At 41.4% G+C, this 20,040-nt stretch overlaps 1 protein-coding gene across 4 annotated transcripts in view; it reads right to left on the bottom strand.

Annotated features, from left to right (window-relative positions):
• LDB3 (LIM domain binding 3) overlaps positions 1-20,040 on the bottom strand; it is a 501,927-nt gene that overhangs the window by 158,122 nt on the left and 323,765 nt on the right. Inside the window, exon 10 of one of the 4 annotated variants that reach the window (XM_069610770.1) lies at positions 8,055-8,204. The exons of the other annotated variants lie outside the window; for them this stretch is intronic. Within the exon in view, the coding sequence (XP_069466871.1) occupies positions 8,055-8,204 (150 nt within the window). The remainder of the gene's footprint in view (positions 1-8,054; positions 8,205-20,040) is intronic. 4 annotated transcript variants of the gene reach the window in all.

Genomic DNA, 20,040 nt, shown 5'->3' with positions numbered 1-20,040 from the left:
GCTCAGAAATGACCAAGATCCTTTTACTCTGGAGTGCCCCTCCTCAGGGCTAAAGAAAGCGAATGCAACACAGTGCATGACATGTACAGCCACTAGGAATGCTGAAGTAGAAAGTACACAACACCAGCAAAGAGGATTCTTAAGGTTATTACATGGGATTGTGTGCCAATGTGGCCCACAGAGGGAAGTGGAGATCTCCTCTGTGCTGGCATAGTGAATGGCTTCACCAGACAACCTTTTTCAGACCTATGGTCATGCACGGGTGAAGGCTAGAATGTAAACTGCAAGCTTTCCAGCATTGAAGGGGTTAAAAAAACATACATGTTCTTATGATTCCTTCCAATGTAGTCCCACAGTACAGGGCATCTAGGAAGGACCTCGGACCCATTTTGGTAGATTCCTGTTCTATAGCACACTGTAGCAAACATTGGACAGGTTTCTGTTGGAAAAGAGGCCTTAAGGTACTAGTTAACCACTGTGCAAATATCGAAATACAGAAACAGCGGATGATATGCAGGTCTGTTTTATAGCGGTAGCACAGGGACTTTTGAGTTAAGCATTATCTTTGCCAAAATAGAGTTTGCGTTCTTTGCCTACGAGTACCCATGCCCCACGCACAGCCACATTAATGAAAACTCTCTCGCCAACTCCTTCACTGCTCCGGTCCACCTACATCTTTAAAGTGGCACACACCACTCAGTCCTACCACATGTTTGATTGTGGGATGTGTGCTCCATGCAGAGTTCACATTTCACATGTCTGCATCCACCCAAGCACAGATGCATTAGGTAGCGTGAACCATATGGGGACTGGGAACCAAAAGAGGCCCTGGAGATAATGTTCAAAGAGGCTCCACATTTCACATTTTCAGCAAGCCACACCCTTTCCTATGGAAACATTTAGAAATACCACACAAAGAGGTCCAGGTTGCAGAGGCCTACCAGGAAACTTCCAGATCCCCGATAGGCCAGTACGCCCCTGGCATGAACCCAACAAGAGTTTTCAAGTTGGCGCACATGAATGAACGTGAACAGGATGGGATGCCACACAGAAGAGGGCGGGCAGGCTTTTCTTCACTCCATAAATATGCGAACTCCTGCATGTCATCTTCCATTTGGGAAAAAGGCGCCCGTACGCAGTCATTTTGGTGGGTGATGGTTGTTGTGGCACGGACAGAGATTAGACAAGAGTGGATTGCAATGGTCCCGCCGCTCATCTAGCTCTGAATATCTACAGTGGAGAAAAACCTCAATAATCTTCTTCTCTAGGTCATCTAGTACCTCCTTTATTATCTAAAACTAGTGTGCAGGCCCGTGTACACGGGCCAAAGTGCAGGCTTTCCTTAACACAGTAGGATGGCTATAGATCCTAAGCCTACAGCTCCCTCTAGCATTGACAACAGGCGTAGCTGTGCGAATTGGCCCACTGTATATCCTAAGGACACAGCTCCCTCTAGCGTAGCATTCTGTGCATTCGGGCAGCCTCTACTGCGCATGACTGCATCAGACGAACATACATCTGGCCTTTTATTATTTGTATATTGTCATTTTTTTGTGTGTTTCTTGGAATATGCAACCCGTTTCTGTTTAGTTCTATCTTATGAGGCATTTAGTGGAAGTCCATTTAGCCTCAAATGTCCCCCTTTCCAACGCACCCTGCCCAATGGTTTAAAAAAAGAAAAAAACTCTGTCCTGAACCAACTGTTTGACTTGTCACAAGGTTCATGTTTACACGATTATAGTTTGATAACTTTAGATCCTAGCATGGCCGTTGCCAATCAAGACTATAAGTGAAATCGGATTCAAATCTCTTGTTAAAAAAAACTGCTCAAATTAATTTTTCTGAATTAGTTTGCTCTATTTTATTTTACCAAAGAATGCAGGGAGAGATGCCCCCCACAAATCCCTCACTACTCTTTTCCCCCACTTTGCCCCACCCCAACCAATATTACCTGAAGCCACTCCACCATCTAAATTTTGGTGGTAAAATTCGAGAAAAGAAACGATAAATACATTTGAACAGTGTTTGGTCGAGCAATGGACCAATTACCAACTTTCCTTGAAACTCAAACCAAAGTAATATTTCATCATCAGTCACATCCATTTAATGCACTTTCTGGTGCCTGGTTCATGATTAGAGTGCCAAGAAGTGAATTGGGTGTCCAGAAAAAAGATTGTCAGACAACAATACTGAAAAGCCAATGGTTTCATTTGAAGGGCAATGACTCTCTCTTGTTCAGCTTTCATCACAGTACTCAAGGCTTCAAATTCGTTTTCAAGCATCAATTCATTGCTTTAGCATCGATGGTAAAGAAGATATTCCCTCATCATTCCGGAACATTCTAAATGATGTTCTGGGCAGAATCTAGGTTTAGTGCAGGCCTAATCAAACCCAATACTTTAACCTTTGTAAATCCCCATTCCATTATGTCCCTGACAATGGGACATTCATTTTCTGACATGCTATGTGTAAATCCTTATCAAAGGAAAGCTTGCAACCACATATGTGAAGATATGGGGGGTGGGAGATCAAATACTTCTCTAGTTACATTTATGTAGTTGTAAATACTTTTGTGGCAAATTGGATTATATAGTCTCCTAATCACAAATATTTCATGGTAAGAACATAAAATGCTGAAAGACCTGAAGAATTCACGAAGTCTTAGAGGATCTTTGGTAAATTTCCTATAGTTCGTAACCCTTGTGAGACTCTTACCGTACAGCTAACACACTGACGGATCTCCGAAAGACCAGGACATGCCATTGCATGCAGCCATTACCTTTGCTTAAAAAAAAAAAATCCCCCAATACACACTAGAACATGCCAAATCGTCCTATACAGCCTACAGCAGGTCACACAACTGGCCGGATTGTAAACAAAACACAGAATTGGTACATGGGTCCAATTCCAAGCCACTTGCAAACTTTAATCGAGTTCATCGCGATGGGCTCTTGTGCCGGAAATGTACTTGCTGCCTTTGAAGGAAATAAGAGGAATAATAAGTGCATTCATAAGTAGACCCAACCGCCCCCCCCACCCACCGACCCTGAATGACTTCTCAGCAGGGGCTGAGTGATGCACACCTGTAGAGAATGGAAGTCATCATCAGGACAACATCAATTCGGTTTGTTACCAAATGGCACTCAGCACACAGAAGCCAAGAAGAAAGAATTAAGGCAAAGCCACAAAAACACACTCAGGAAAAGGAGGCGGCATAGCCGGATGTTGTTAACGTGAGCTGCAGCTTGCCACTTTTCAGGTATCAGCCCCTTGCCTACAAGTCACTCACATTCTGGCCTGCAAATTGCTCTAGTCCAACAAATGTAAAATGTGCCCCAAGTTATTTCTAATCCTAGAAATATTAGTCTCACAAAAAATATGGACCAAAAGCAAGTGGGAAGTAAGTGGGGTACCATTTAGGATTCACTAAGTACACTCCCTATAGTAATAATAGTTAAAACACACAAAAGAAATTGACTTTGAGGATCTATCATTGAAATCAAGCTATCAGGTGGGGTGCAAGTGCACAATGCACGTACCTCCTCGCATCACTCACACACAACATGCCAACTGCAAGGGACCATGAGATCCCACCTCACCACCCACGCAGACAACCCCAACATAATCTCTGCTCTTAGCCAAGGATTATGGCTTCCCTCTCTTAGAAAGATACAAACATTCAAGACTCGCCGGTTTCCCTTCCTGCATGCCCCTGCCCGCTGCCAAGACTGGTGGTTTGTAGTCAAGCCAAATAGACAATCTACATCGTGGACAATTTCTTTTGTTCCCACTCACTCTTCGAGCTCCACACGCACAAAGCAACTTGCTGCTTAATACCATTTTTCTGGGTGACCTCCCCTAACCCCAGTTTGTCTGCAACCTTTTACATGGATAACACCAAATCTTGTTCGTTGCCTTATTAATTGGTCTTATTGAAGTTCAAATGGCACTCTGCTTCACCATGATCTGCAGACCACGGTCTCAAGAGGCCGTTCACTCAACTCCTCCAGGTGTAGAAAATCTGTTTCTCCTCATCCACCGCTTTGACCACAATGCACCCCTCCATCTACTTCCCCATTGCCTCCATGTTGCTCTCACTCAACAAGGGACTGGCGGTTTCCCTTTGAAGGCTACACAGGCTTGTCCTCCATTACCTCAACTGCTACCTCTGTCCTCTTCCATTGCATCATTATCAAGCTATGGCTTCTCCTGTTTTTTCACTTGGCCAGGACTTGGGACAGTTTTCCTGTATGTGGAACATTTGATTTTCCAAAAGTTTCATAATGAGTCTCTCACCATGGAAGGCCCCCCCCCCAGAGAGACAGTTCCCAGCTTTGCTTTCCACCTTTGTAAAAACCTTTAACTAGCCACCCCGCCTCTTCTTTTGACATGCAATACCAAGGAAGGTTTAATGTATCTTCTGGCAATGCTTTGACTGCTCTTTGAATGTGCAAACTGTGTTGTGCATGGTTATATGTGATCTTACCGACGGAAAAATCAGGGTGGTACATTTCATCGCGACCAAAATACCGATTTATGTGTTTTTTTAATTTGGCAGGGTGCGCCCACCAAACCCCTCGATTTCCTATACTTATAACGCCACCCCAACTGACTCATTTTAACCCCTTACCCCACCACCATATATATATATATATATATGTATATATATATATATATATATATATATATATATATATATATATATATATATATATATATATTTTATATTTTCAGTGTTTTTTTAGTATTATGGTCTTCGGTGAAATGTATCACTCTGAATTATTTTCTGTAAATTTACTGGGTATTGTTGTGCTTTACTCACCCTCTTGGCAGCTCTACATATAGGTGTAGCTACACAAATTCTCCCTAAAATTCTGAACCTGATATGTAAATATGTACTGGTTTGTATATATGTCTATGGACTCCTTGTAAGTACATAGTGACACTCTAACGTGGCTTTGCATAGTCAGTGATGCATTACAATGCTCCAAAATACAAACAATCCCTATACTTATGTATTGGATTTATAAAGCACTAACCTGACGGAGAAACAACAGAGCTCTGTTCTTAAGAGATGTACCCTAGGCTGATAAAATGATGGTGCAAGGGGAGAAAGAGAGGTGGGATAGTTAGAGGCAGCATCACGGGGGGTGATGGGGCTTTCTCCGGAGGGGGGAAAAGTAGGGTTGAGTGGGGCAATCAGGGATATGAAAATGCTATTGTGTCTATGGTCTCAACCTGGCCTCACTTGTCCTTGCTCCCATCATCGTAATTCATGTGTTTCTTCACTGAGTCCTTGGCCCTGTAAACCATGTGTCCATCTATGTCCACCATTTCTTGTAAAGATGCTTTGATTGCCGGAAATACAAAAAGATGCTGCGCATGGAGAGGACAGAAGGTCGAAGCAGACTGCTCATCCCCCACCCCTCGGTCATCAATGACCGGATGTTCGTCCAACAATCACACAATTCAATTTACATGTTCAAAGCCCAAGTGTGCAGTTCAAAAGATGGAAACTTAAGGCAGCAATTAATTGGGACATTGAAGTCACAAAGACAAAGACCGCAATAAATGTTAAGTGATGGGTAAGTCCAAGGAGCACACCGGAAATACTCCTGAATAAAAAAGCAGGCAAAGACTCATGTGGGGTAAGGGACCCTGGGCCATTATGTGATAAAGACATCATGTCTTAGTGAACAGGTTATTTAAAATGTTGATTATTGGAGAAAACATAAGTTACATATCCTTCAGCTAGCAAACGTCTCTTTTCATGTTTTTTCAGACAGTCAACCAGTAAAAAAACATCTGTAATGTGAATAATCAGCCATTTAGATTGCTTCCGCAAGGTCCTCTTGGAGATATGGTCCATCCTTCCAAGGATAACGTCTGGTGCCGTTCTTCCTTGCAGACCTATTCTTTCTCCGGTGAGAGGTGAACTCCTACAAGTGAACTATTTAATTGGGTACTTTGTTTTAGGATCTACAGGTTTTCTGAGCAATTGCAAATGTATGGCACTGCACACCAAAAGGGTTTATAGTCAAAGTTTTGAATACACAGTTTCGAAATGCAATACTTCGAAACAAAAGGATCGAGAAAAAAAAATTCAAATTTTTTTTTTGGGGGGTCCCCCCACAATACCCCGTTTTTGGGGGAAAACACTAATTTTTCCTATACCAAACCCCAAAAAAATATACATTTAAAAAAAAGCATTCAAACATTTATTTTCCGATCATTTTATTTCGAAAGTATTGCATTTCGAAACTATGCATTCAAAACTTTGACTGGACACCCACCAAAAGGAGTGAGGCAACAGTTGATACAAGCTGCTCATTTGCTATAGTGAAGCCCCACAAAACGTACAGCATTAAGGAAGAGATGGAGCGGGTGTAATAAACATTACTCACAACAAGGGAGTAGTTCATTTAACTGACTTGGTTCTTTAGGATGGCCTCCCCAAGGGTGTTATCAATTCCCTACTGGTGCCACAAGAAGACATTTACAAGAAAAAGGGGCAGATGCCCACACCTCCAGGGCAGCCAAAACCCACATTTGAAAATTCATGAAGGCCAGAATTGGGCTCTTGAATTTAAGTCTCCCTTGTCCAGTACACATAAAAACCTGGCTGCTTTAGGTCTGGAGGACGAGAGTTCTTCGATTAGACCATACTCGTGCTTGGCCTTTAAGCAGCACTAAAGATGTCACTGCGTGAATGTACATAGCTCTCAACCATTTCTGTTGCAAAGGCAGGTGAAAACACCCGATTTTGTTTTTGGCGAGTGAGAGCCCATTGAAATGAATGGGCGTGCAGGAGGCTTGGCAGGTGAGTCAGCTCTTTACAAGGCGGGTGACACCCGCCAAAAGCGTGTGAGTTGAGAGCTATGAATGTAGGTAGAGATCCAGAAGGAGTTTTTCAGTGAGGGAGGAATTCTATTGATGAAAACAATTATGCAACAATTATCTACCATAACATGTTAGACAGGAAAACCTCTGTGGTCATCAGTCAACCTTTTAGTTGTTTTACCAACTGGTTTGCTGAAATCATATGCCATAGGCACGCCCAGGGCCAAATGTAGGACTGCGATGAGATAATCTTTCTTTTAATTCAATGTGCACCGTAAAGTATCCAAGAGTAGCCGTGCGGCAGGGACCCTTGGAATTAAAGTGGTATATGCAAGGCAACCCGGCAGCTACGCTTGAACTCTGAGTCCCGAAACACTGACATCTTGTATTATATTTGAAGAATTGAGCTGCAGGCCACTGCACCATTCTCACAGTCTGACACCCCTGCTACTTACAGTCCACAGGCACTGTGGGAAGAAACGATCCAGCCTCTCTGCACTAAAGCAGAGGAAAATTATCCATGGGATGCAGTCAATTACTGGTCCTCCTAGGAAGGTTCCAGAAAGGACACACTACTTCTCAATAGCTAAATACAAATAATTGGCCTTCTGTTGATATTATGGGCATACCTAAATCTCTGCAGCAACTTTCCTAAACAAACGTGTAGGGTGCAGTGCCTCAGCATAGTAGCAACTATACAGCAGAAATAGTGTGTGAGTGACTCATTGGAAGAAATAGTCCAAAGGCCATTGCCGGGTGCCCTGTGAAATGTAGGATTTTGCTACCATGAATGCAATTACACCCCTATACAGGGCTAACCTGGAGTTTAATATTTATTCAAATTTACAAAGTATGTTGCGCCATAGAGCAACAATTGTGTTTTCTTGGTTTATTGAGCTAAGAAGTGAAACAAATTATTAACGAAAATGCTAGCAATGTGTGCTGCTTTTTATGCTAACATGAAAGCACAACCTGTGGAAAGTTCTAGAAAAGGATGTACCACTCAATCACAAAGTATCAGAATAAACTAGTAGAGTAAGCGGCTTGTTAGCCCAGACTGATTAGCAAAGCTGCATATTGTGGCAAGAAAGAACGAAAAATCACATTTAGTATCAAACTCTCATCCGAAGACGAGGGAACGCTAAGAACATGCAAGCTGAGCGGGGTGCCGATCTCCCTTTTAAGTGTTAATATGATCCAGCCAGCGGTAGTACCTCTGGTTTACTTTTCTTGGAAGAAGTGTAATGGCCCCAGTTCGTTTGGCAACGTTTCTTTTCTTAAGGACTGGCCAGGTCGTGAACACTGGAGTAATGTACAGTGCGTCCAAAGCAGTCGACGACTCAGGAGATTTAAAAGGTTTACGTCTACCCACAGAAAGTTAAGAAAAGATAGGTCAGAAAAACACAATGATATTAACAAGTTAATTACTTACTTGTGACACTGCTTTGCTCCATTTGGGGATTTTCTGTACAACTTCCCTGCTCTTTGGTAGTGGGACATTGTGTTGAGAATCTCATGGACGAGAATATTAACTATTTGAACTCCCACAGACTGACTATGGCTCACTTTCACCTGGTAAATACATCTGGAGGTAAGGGTTTTTAGTAGAGATATGTTGTGAATGTTCTTGTCTATTCTGATAGTATTACCAAAACCAATGTATTCCATTACTTCTGGCTTTGCTATCACTGTCCATAGTTGGAAAACTGACAATTCCTGGGTTTACTAATACTCTCCTCTTACAAAGGGATTTCTGTGGTGAAATTGCACGCACCTTTGGTGTTTGTGGAAACCAAATAACCTTGTGACATTGCCTAACATGGTTCTGCAGCTGGTTTTCTCTCTTCCTTGACTCTAATCACTAAACAAATATAAGTGTGTTCCAGGAAGTGCTTTGAAGCACACCAACACTTCAAGGTCATTTTACAATATTGCTCTTCCTTGTACTTCAGACCCAAAATCAACTCTTTGCTCATCCCCCCAGAAGGCACAGGCATTGTGTTGAGGGCCCCTGGGGCTTGGGATTCCTACAGATGTCAGTAGCCCCTAATTAGGAAAGTATATATGGGTCTTACAGGAAACATTGAATGACTTGTTAGGACGTTTATTTACACACATGCCCAAAGGGGAGTCAAAGGGTTAAGGAGAGAATACAGCCCTACAATGGAATTCTGTGGTTCTCAGTCAGGCCACAATCAAAAGTGGTTGCTGTGATTCTATAGAACACATATGAACAAAACAGAGGAGCTGCAAATGAGCAGAGATAAATACAAAATGAAGGCAACAAAATGAGTGGTAAAACCACAAAGCCTTTGGGCAAGCATAATATTGGAAACATCGGCTACAAAACGCAGATGTATCAGATGTAAGCATATTCCACCTACATATTAATATACCACAAAATTTGGTTTTGTGTTTTTGGATCACAGTTCATGAAAAATAAGAACCACTGAACTAAGTAAATCGAAAGGAAATGTTCACAAGAAAACATTTGGAGGTAGGTGAAATTTATATTTGCAACAACCATCCAAAAGTGAATTTGTAATGTATTGACTCTGGAGATCCCTTCCCACTTAGTTAATATTTTTAGAACAAAATGTAGAAATTACATTAGGTTATCACTTGCTTTGTGGGGCAAGTCTCTGCCATCTTAGTTAACCAACTTTCTTATAGTGCCAGTGCCCTCCATACTTTTGTTTTTGTGAACCACTGACAAACTCTCTACAGTTTGCGATTTAAAATTGTTTTGGGAATTGTATGAAGTGTTTTCTGTTCTTATAGACATATTCCACTAGCAATGATCGGCCAACATTGTCCTTGATGTGCTTTGTATTATTACAGCTCGATTCATTATCTGATGTGGTACCTACCATTATAGATGTAATAAATACAGTACTGTATGTTAACTTCTAGAGCCATTAAGACATGACTGTGAAATGGCCACAGGCATGGAATTGATAGATCCAAAAGTGGCCGATAATGTTCATGTTGTTTTAAAATACCACTTCCCACACAGAAATCTCCAGTGGAAATAGCCTGCTGTCACCTAGATCATCATGTTAAAAAGGTCATTGGGCTTTAAAAAATTGTACCTATTTATAAACAAGGGAATTCCAAAAATATGGGGGACAACCAATAGATTGTTCTATATAAGTAAGATATTGAGGAGTTCGAAAATGTGTCTTTACTTGGAAAGCTACTGCATTCCTTTATATGTTTTTGCATTATTGTGCAATAAAAAGTAATACGTATATATAGACATTTTCAGAAATTGGAACTGTTAACTTAAAATCTTTAAAAGATAATCATTTGTTTTTAAAAACCTGGCGCTTCTATGAAAAGTTGAAGAAATCAATACAGTGACAAACCTTTGCCACAGGTAGAATAATTGTCAATACATGTTTTCTTTCTAACTACATTAGGGAACTATAAACTGGAAGATCATTCCCTTTTGCCCAACTCCACTTGGATGGAAATTGTGGAAAAGCCAGTTTTCCTTTGTAAATTCCAATGGCAAGTAAATGAAAATTCATACCCAACTATAATTACATATGTTACATGAATGTTATTTTACTGACTAGTCATCAGCAAATCTTAAATGTCTTTGGTATGGCACAGAAGCTGAACACTTGACTTAGTTCCTCTTGAGTAAGGTATGGGCCACAGAATCAGCATAGTGTTTATTTTCATTTTGAATAGATGCCTTTTCAATTTGGCGGCCATTTTTTTTAGCAGCGCTTCTCTTTGTCGGGCAAAGTTACACTTAAAAATGGAAATTACTTTAGAACAGGACACTGTTCTGGGTATGTATCTTTAATATGGAAGCAAACAGTTGTAAGTGCATTGGTGTGAGGTAAATGGTCAAATGGAATGCGTTTTTCTTTCGCTGCATATTTTGTGTCGGGAACAACTTGCAGTGGGAATAAAAGGTAGAGGTCACCAGTGAGTACATCCCACTATAAAGAAGAAAGCGTGAGAGATTGATGCAGGCTCAAAACACACGATTTGGAGATCAAATCTCTACACTGTTTCTTACATGACCTCTGAAACTCAGGTCCAGAGGCTCTAGATTAAATGTTTCCATCAAAACACTGTAACATATTTGTATACACTTTGCCCTGCACCTGTAGAGGGTACCTCAGAGACGCCATAGTGCCGAATATTATTTTGGACCAACACACTGTTTCATCCGTGTTCTCAATATTTTTAGAGCATGAACAGGTCCCATGGCGATGGTAAAACCTTGTGTGTGCTATGAAGGCCAGACTGATGAAGAAAGCTTTAGGACAAAGCACCCTATTGAAAATGGGCAGAAAACATTGTTATTCTGCTCTGAAAATCCTATTAAAACGGTTCTTTTTCCTTTACACAAGAACAATAGTTTACCAAAAAGATAGGAGGAACTATTTTGCCCAACGAGGAAGTATTTTGGCCAAAGAGGAGAAAATGTTAAAAAATGTTTTAGCAAACCCTTTTTTAAAAAAAATGAGTTCTTGGTATTAATATTATCTTTTCTGTAATCTGGCATTGCCTTTTGTTCCATGTGAAAATATGTCTTTTTAAAAGCGTTTGTGTGGTAGAAAGTTATTTTCCAAACATGTGTGCCTACAGGTTTTTCACTGTATCTATCAGTGACTAAGCATGCTGCGTGTATGGATGCCAACCCATGCTCAACATTGATTGGTGGTCAACAGGGTTCAGTTTTAATATCCTCAGTTTTGTATTAATTTCATAAAGCAGACAGAAAGGTGCAGGATGGAAAGCAAAGAGAGCCAAACCCTGCAGCCAAAAGGGCCAGTGGAAACATATTTTGGTTACATGTCTTTATATCGAGGTATTATATACCGAATCACTTATATATCAAAACATATATACCTTGAAAAACCTGAATATTACATTTTTATTATGTTCATTTTTTTATTTTGGGGGGGTGGTCACCCCCAAACGACTGTTTCTGACAGCTAAAAACCCATCCCGACCATGTCCCCCAAAAAAGTAACCCTTTACCCCACCATAAATATATTCGATATAAGGGTTTTCAAGGTATATGTTTAGATATATAAGTGATTCGGTATATAATTTTCGATATAAAGACTGCATACCACATATTTCTAGTACACAATGATGCCATCTGATCAAAACCTGTGCAAAGAATAAAGTGCAGGTTTTTTCAAGTGCCCATTCAAGCCCTGGCCTTTCGTCTGAGCCAATAGAGCTAAGTGCGAAATCTAATACAGTAAGGGGACTACTGAATTAGACCAACCACCAAGTCATTACACATAGGGCACCAAAGAGTATAGACCCACCACTGTCTTTAGCTAGCACCCTACCGTGGCAGGTATTGCCAGGATCAATAGGGACTGCAAAAATCAACATGGCATGTGTGTCTGCTCCATCACTTCATATTGTTGCTCTTGAAATTGATTTTATTAAATTAACTAGAAATGGAGGATTTTGTGCTGGTGCCGCTATGCTTTACTGTGACCTGACATACCAAACACCCATCACAACATTGAAACAGCCCAGAAACACCATTGAGCTGAAATAAACACAACTCTGCTATGTATGTTCCGCATACTGAGGATGGGGGAGCTTGTGCCGCCCAGAAAGAGAGTTTGTGCTCAAGTGGTGTCTGTTCAAATTACAACTCCACACTAACACACAGAGCCTAATTCACAAAGACTTACTTTGGAGCAAATCAGGGGAGGCCCTTGACCAGCTCAGATTTGCAACTGCCTCCTGGTGCGTCTGATGCAACAAGCCGAAGACTGACACATGTCTGGAAATGCCTTGGACCACTCTAAAGTGCCCTTGGGCAAATGCTTCTTAATCTCATTTGCACAAAAGCCTCCCATGGATGCTCCAGATTTTCTCCAGTTTCAGGCTTTGACAGTCAGGCGTAAGGTACCAGGTGCAAATGAGAGATGCTCATGGGCACCTCCTCATTTTCTCCGCCGCACATCTTTGGGACTCCAGACCAAAGTCTTGATTGGGAAATTAATCTCGCCATAAACCTTTGTACACTTGGAAGGTCTCACAATTTGGCTACTAAGAGTTGAAAATGAATGTTGCCCTGGTAGGAATTCCCAAATGAAGGCATGCTTTTTCCCTTCCTTCATGCTGGATATCCAGTGGCAGGTATAGGAGCACACATCCAGCCAATGTATTTCCAATTTGACAGACAACAGACTGTGCATCATTTTTTCAGTGTGGAAAGAAACCTTTCAGGCTTTGTTCCATTTTTGTGGAGCTTGTTCTCCCATATAGTTTAACTACAAGTCATTACAAAATATCTACAACTTTCAATTAGGAATCAATGTATTCAACTTTAAATTACTCATTCGACCCTCTTAAAAAATCTATTGTGCCACCATATCAGATTTAACTTAACCCAAATTGCTCCAATCCAAAAGGATTTTAGCAGTCAACAAATGCACATACTAAAAATCTAATTTTTTTTAACGTGCACATGTCTTTAATGGGATTTTTCCCCAGCAACCGATATCTAGACAAGTCAGAAAATGTTCAGTGGGAGAAAACTGTTATGTTTGACCTATTCTTAAAAGAAGCACTTTGCCTATTGCCTTTAGGTTCCTCACTTTGCAATTTTGAACTACATGTATGCAAAGCGGTCCACTCAGCAGTTCAGTTTGGCTTTCTTCACTTCAATGGTGTAACTGGCTTGATTCAATAAGAAACTGCAATGCTCTAAACTAGTCAATGAAACGTTTCATCTCATTCTCATGTATTCCCATGTTTGCCGGTGTTAGAAGCATTTATTGGTATCCAGTTGACATTTACCTTAGAGAAATGTTGTCGACCTCAGTGGGAGCAAAACCCTTTAGGAGAGGGCAGAGAAACCTCAGTGTACCACAAGCTCTTGAAAGACAGAAAGGCAGGACCATAGGACTGAAAAGGCTTTTCCTATGTGTGCGACGGGCATGGAGGCAGAGCGTTCCGGGCTAACAAGACCTAACATTGACCACAGTGCATCCAGGAAGACATTTGCAGGAATTACCAGAACATGTGCATCTTTTTCAGGAGCAAACAGAAAAACTGAAACATTTGAATGGAATGAGAAGTTAATCCAGAAAAGTTAGTAAATGCAAGAAGGTAATTCAAAGAAGAAGGGGAATTAATATCCATGGAATATGCAGACAAACAAAGACAAGTCACAAAACGTGGAGTAGAGTATATTCTATGGGTTGACGTAATAACAATAGTAATAATTGCAATGACGGTATCAATACTGACAATAGTAATAATAGTAAAGATGATAATAATATTGAACATTATTGCGTATTTCACTAGTGCTGGGAAAAGTAAAGTCGCTCGAAAGTGGAATTGGACTTCTGTTTCCACATTCACCCAGGTGTCAAATTATGAATTATCCCCCATTTCAGCTACAACTTTTGTCATCTCGTTTAAAGTGATTTCTTACAAAAAATAAATCATTTTGTTTAAAAGGCACACTTCTAGAAAAGTAAATTATATTTAGTAAAAATAGTCTGGAAGAGATCTGAATTCATATGTAAAGTAAAAAAGTGATTTTATATGAACAGAAATTAATTTGTTAAATGAAAATGGGTTTGCTTTTAATGAAAATCAGTGGTACCGATAATTAAGGCACTCCAAAATACTCCCTCCCAACTTGGCTTTGTAGTGAAACAACATAGTTTTCCGATTTTTAATACAAGTGACAAGGCGCAAAAGGGAAAACAAATCCTTTAGCTCAGACTAATTTATTTTATTTATTTATTTTGACATTTGTCGAGCGCATGAGCATCTCGGCGTTGGTGGTATTGTTCTTGCACACATGAAGGTCGCTTGCCCCAATAGACATGAGGCAGACCGAAGGTACTGTGCCTTGCACACATGAAGGTTTTGGAGACAAGGAAGAGCATGGTAGTGTTGGAGAATTACAGATCTTGCATGAACAGCCATGTTTTGATGCTTTTGTGGAAGGACCTGAAGGATGATTCTGATCTTACTGATAGCGGGAGTGCATTCCAGTGTTTCACCGCCACCACTGTGAAGCTACAGCCACCTGCCTTTTGCAGCTTGAATCAGGGGATGGCCAGGAGGTGTAAGTGGCCCAGGTGGGTCTGTTGGATTGTGATTTAGTACATTTTCTGGATAAATATTTGGGGGCAGTATTGGTTAAGCGTTTGTTTGTTGCGTCTGTTGGTAGCATTTTGAACATGATGCGTTTGCGAACAGGTAGCCAGTAGGCCTTACATCTGGCAGACAAAATCTGCTATTTCTTTGGAATGTTCAGTGCTGCTCTTAGTTCATTGTTCTGTATGATCTGAAAGTTATTTATGTTGCGAGAAGTCGAGCTTGTGAAGCGCATGTTGCGTTAGTATATTTTTGGAAAGAATGAGTGCTCTGGCAATCGTGATTCAGCTTTTGGAGATTAGGAAGTGTCTGCAGATGATGGAGTTTAGACGTGTGTGCTGCCGTCGAGACAATAGCGTTTACACATCTCTTTTGGGGGAGCAAGGAGACCAGGTGGAGCCCCAGCGTTTTTACTTCTTTTGAAACTCAGATAAAACTTCCCTCTAAAATGAAGGATTTATCATTATTGTTACATTTATTTAGGCATGCTTGTGTTCCAACAAGGAGCAGCTCAGTTTTCTCGTCATTTAAGCATAGTGCATATTGAGCCATCCAGGGCTGGATGATTTGATATATTTTGCTTAATGCTTTGGAATCATATTTGTAGTTGAGATGGGAAGGAGCATCTGGGTATCATCTGCATAGCTAGTGTAGGATACACGCATATCGTCGAGGAGGTCCAAGAGAGGCTTTATAAAGATATTGTACAGCGTCGGGGATCCCATAACCTGAACCATAACATGAACAGTCTCCTAGCACTTAAATAATAACTGTGATTTTGTACGTAAAAGAAATACTGCATTGAACTCCCATATAAATTCGGACTGGTATCACACACAATACAAGGCATATTACAGCATATGTATCATTATGGTTGTAAATGAATGCCAGCCACAAAACAAATTCTATTGACAGTGTCTCCTTTTATTTTGGTTTGTGATGTTTCAAATGAGATACATACATTTAGATTAAGTTGAGTGTGTTATAATAGAAAATAAATCTATAGTTTTCATCATCTTTTTTGGAAGCTATTGTGTCCACTGCACTGTATTCTAAGGTTCGCAGAAAAAGTTAAACATTTTTCAAATGTACACACTAGCTTTGTTTGCGCCTTGCATGCTGAAAATCTTGTGTTTATCCACTCGGAACGGTTTTGTGTTTTTGTGTATGTCTGTCTGTGTATCAATGGGGTGTGCACACATAAGCAGGAGGCTGTGTGTGCTATTTCATTCTTCATTTGCATAGTAAAAGTACTGAAGGATATCTACATCTTCAAGGAGACAATAGTCCCTTTTCCCTTTCTCCAGAGTCAGGGTCCTGTGGATTAGCAGCCTCTGAGGACGAAACCCAGAGTAGCAGTCTTTGTTTAGAAAATGATTGATTTTAACATTGATCATCACCAAATTGTGCTTAAAAGATAAGACTGCATGAATCTTCCATTGCCTGAAGTTGGGACACCGCAAAGTATTTATATTGCTTGCTCTATAAAATAGTATATTGTATGACCCACCAAGTCACAGTCTGTGTCCAGCGAGACCTTTCCATTGTCCTCAACAACTCTTAGCATCCGCTCTTCATGGAGGAAGGACCCATGAAGATGCTTTAATCAAATACTTTAGCATTGTATTCTCTGTAATCCTTTGTTAAAGTTCTAGGGAGCCCTGTAGCAGACTCACTGTACATTTTCAATGTTGATTGACAGGCTTCCACCTAACAACCTTAGTTTGATTAGTCCCAACTATTTTCTATGTTGACCTTTCCTTAATCGTCTGTGCAGACACAGTTTGCTTTTAAAGTCAGCAACTAGTTTGTATTATGCCTTCATTTTGGGTCCCCTCGTGGCCATAAACCAGCTAGGAAAGACCTCTAGTGTTTGCTGTAGTGTGTTGTCCATGACAGTGACCACACCACAGTGCTTTTCTGGCCTGTCTTGGGTCTGCACAGTACTAAAGACATACAGCCTCTGCAACAACAAACCAATAGTGGCATACTCCAGAGGTCAAAATCTAAACGCACATTCAGGTTGATCTACAGTGAAGACTAACCCACTTAAAAACATGTTCCACTACTGATGCTTTTCCGCCGTGCCTCGGATTGATTTCTGAAAGATGTTTAAAACGTGTGCGGTCTTTCCTCCTGCAGCAGACAGCTCAGATACCCCTTCCTTCTGTTCCTCCTCTGATCCACAAGACATACAATCCATAAGAATCGACTTTTGCATAAGCACATCATTTATGTTGAAGGTCTCAAAGTGATTATCCCAGAGGTGGAAGCTGTTGTGGCTACCACTAAATCTGGCTCTTCAATTGTATGAATAGTCTGGTTTGCCGCCTAGGATTCCCAGGCATGATCAAAATACTAACTCAGACTTCAGGTGGGTCTCCTGGATCAAGGAAGTTGAGGTCAGTCAGTCATTTTGAGGCGCACCTGTCTCATAACTCTAGGTTTTCAAGCAATATGCATGGCTATGGGGCCTCATTATGACCCAGGCATTAAGGGGTTAACAGCGCCGTAAAAGGTTGCGGCTCTGTTAACCCCTTAACGCCTTACTACGAAGTCCCTTTGCGGGTCCCGACCTTAACGGCTGGCCTGTACCAGCCGTTAAGGTAGCGATCCGCAAAGGGACCTTGAAGGTAATTACGGTACCGCAACTTGCGGTACCGTAATTACCGCCTTCCCCATTCCCATTGAGCCCTATGGGGCAAAAATGGGAATGGGGGAGGGCCAATGGTAAATGCCATTTACCATTGGCGGAATCGGTCAAATACCGGCGGCAACCATGGCGCAAATAGTACCATGGTTACCGCCTGGGTCGTAATGACCCCCATGGACTTCAATGGATCTACTTTAAACCTTAAAACAGCCAAATCAACCCTCAATTAAGCCAAATCTCAGACTGTAGAATTTGTCTAGTCCAATAAGGCCTTTCGATCAAAGACCTTTACAAAAGCGAGAGCAGCACTTCCTCTCCCTAAAGTTCATTAACTATTACCTGCCTAAGTCTGCCCTGTTTGAAGAGATAATGCAGGAGTTAATCCAACCCCCAGGCCTTCTGTTCCAACTAAGGGTCTGATTTACAAAAATACTTTTAAATGGGTAAATCCCATTAAAAACATTTGTGGAAATCAGGGCCTTAAAGTCAAATAACAATGACAGACTCCAGAGAGTGCATTGTCAAGGTTCTTGCTCACCCTAGTATGGGGGGCGCGGGGGCTGCTACTTTCTCCAGCAGTGATAGAGCATTACAACAGACATTTAGGTAATTTAATTAGTGGACATGTTCTATTGAGTTACTACCATACTCACCTATTCCCTCAAGAAAGGAGCTCCCTGGACTTACCTCTACTCTGACATGGGTGGATGGGGTGCTTGTTTCTCTGGCTCTGAAGGTGGTTCTTTTTCTATCGGGTGAGGGATGCATTGAATTAATAGTTTTCTTTATTCAAAATCCTTCCTGATTTCGGACTGGATCGGATAAAAATGAATGTGCTTGTTTGCATTGCTTTATATGTGGGTGGGACATTGTTAAAAAAAATGTAGTGTTTCAAAACTGGATGTAGTTTTGCTAGAAAATTACAATTTCTAAATTCTGTGCATATATTTTATTCTTGCCCTTTTTGGCCAACCAGATGTTTTGGTCTACAACCGCCATCAAACCTAGCCAGCAAAGACAATTATGGGGATTATGGAAGTTGTAGGCCAAAACTTCTGCGGGGGCTGACATTTCCCAAATCTGCGTTGTCCATTGGACATTGATCTGTAACTTAATATCAGCATTCCCCTGCAAATTGGACTGACTCTACTCAAGGGTCCACTCTGCTCCTAGTGTCAAGTGACTTGTATTAGTTCAAGGTGACACCTTAAAACCAATGAAGGGTGTGGCAGGTACGGCCAGTGTGCTTGCAGGTTTCTGGCAGCTTTTTATACTAAGAAGAATATTCCTCAACCAAACCTTATTCTTAAAAGCCCTCTCATTTCTAGCCATTTTCACCTACTGTGTATCTGTTTAATGGTCTGAGAAATTTTGATGGAAATTTAATTTTACGCAAGACAATAATGGACTCTTTTAAAAATAGATGGAAATTGTTTTGGTTAGTAGCTTAAATTACAGAGAACTTGGTAAACTCCAGTATTGGCTGACTTCAGAACCATCTACATTCCTTCAGGGAGAAAAGACAGCCTTTTCATCTCTTGTTGCACTCAATGGTTATTTCTTATATCCAGCTCAATTAGAAATCATCCTTTGAGTCACTCGACCTAGACCGCCTTCAAAATCTAGATGAGAGAATACATCAAAATTGATTCATGTTTCGATCACCCAAGGTTGCTGGTTTCCTTTTACTTGGGTTGCTCGCTGTATTATGTGTGCCTTCGCATTGCCATGTCAACACATCCCGCCCCTTTCCCAGTGTGTGAACACTGCTGAAGCAGCACTGGAGGCTTTCTAAGGGCTTCCCTGTTATAAAATGATATGAGGGCAACCACAATGGCTACATATGCAGTCTACAAGCTGTACTCTTTATATGCTGTGTAGGACAGTTGTGAAATGATCTCATGATGCTCTTATATGCCCGAAGGACCTATCTCCTGAACAGAGAGACACTGCCAAAAAGTGGATTTAGGCCTGACTAGCCAGCAGCCTACAAAAGAGACAGAGTCCACTTCCTGATCTTGCACAGATGATCAGACGTACTGAAGATGATGGTAGCAGGTAACTACCCAGACCAGAAGAATCAAGGCAATGGGCCTCATTACGAGGCAGGCGGCCACGGAATGAAGGGGGCTGGTAAGGGTCCGGCCCAGTTCATTCTGGGGCGCCCTATTCCGAGGTCTGCAGCGGGACCCGCTAAGGACGTCTGGTGAGACCAGACGTCCTTAGCGGGACCCGCTATCAGTAGAGGGTGCTAACAACGGGCCTGTTATCAACGGGCCTGTTGTTAGCACCCTCCCCATTGCCATTGAGCCCTATGGGGGCTGAAATGGGAATGGGGAAGTATCGGGTCCGGGTCCCCAGAAAGGGCTTTACCGGGCCCTCCAAGGTTGGAATGGCTCGGTAAGTCCGCTTTCGCGGGACCCGGACCT

Source organism: Ambystoma mexicanum, chromosome 8 (genome assembly GCF_040938575.1).
Source record: "Ambystoma mexicanum isolate Mex_15411 chromosome 8, UKY_AmexF1_1, whole genome shotgun sequence".
NCBI classification, from domain to species: Eukaryota; Metazoa; Chordata; class Amphibia; order Caudata; family Ambystomatidae; genus Ambystoma; species Ambystoma mexicanum.
Note: the sequence above shows the minus strand (reverse complement) of the source record. Positions and strands in the feature narration are given on the sequence as shown.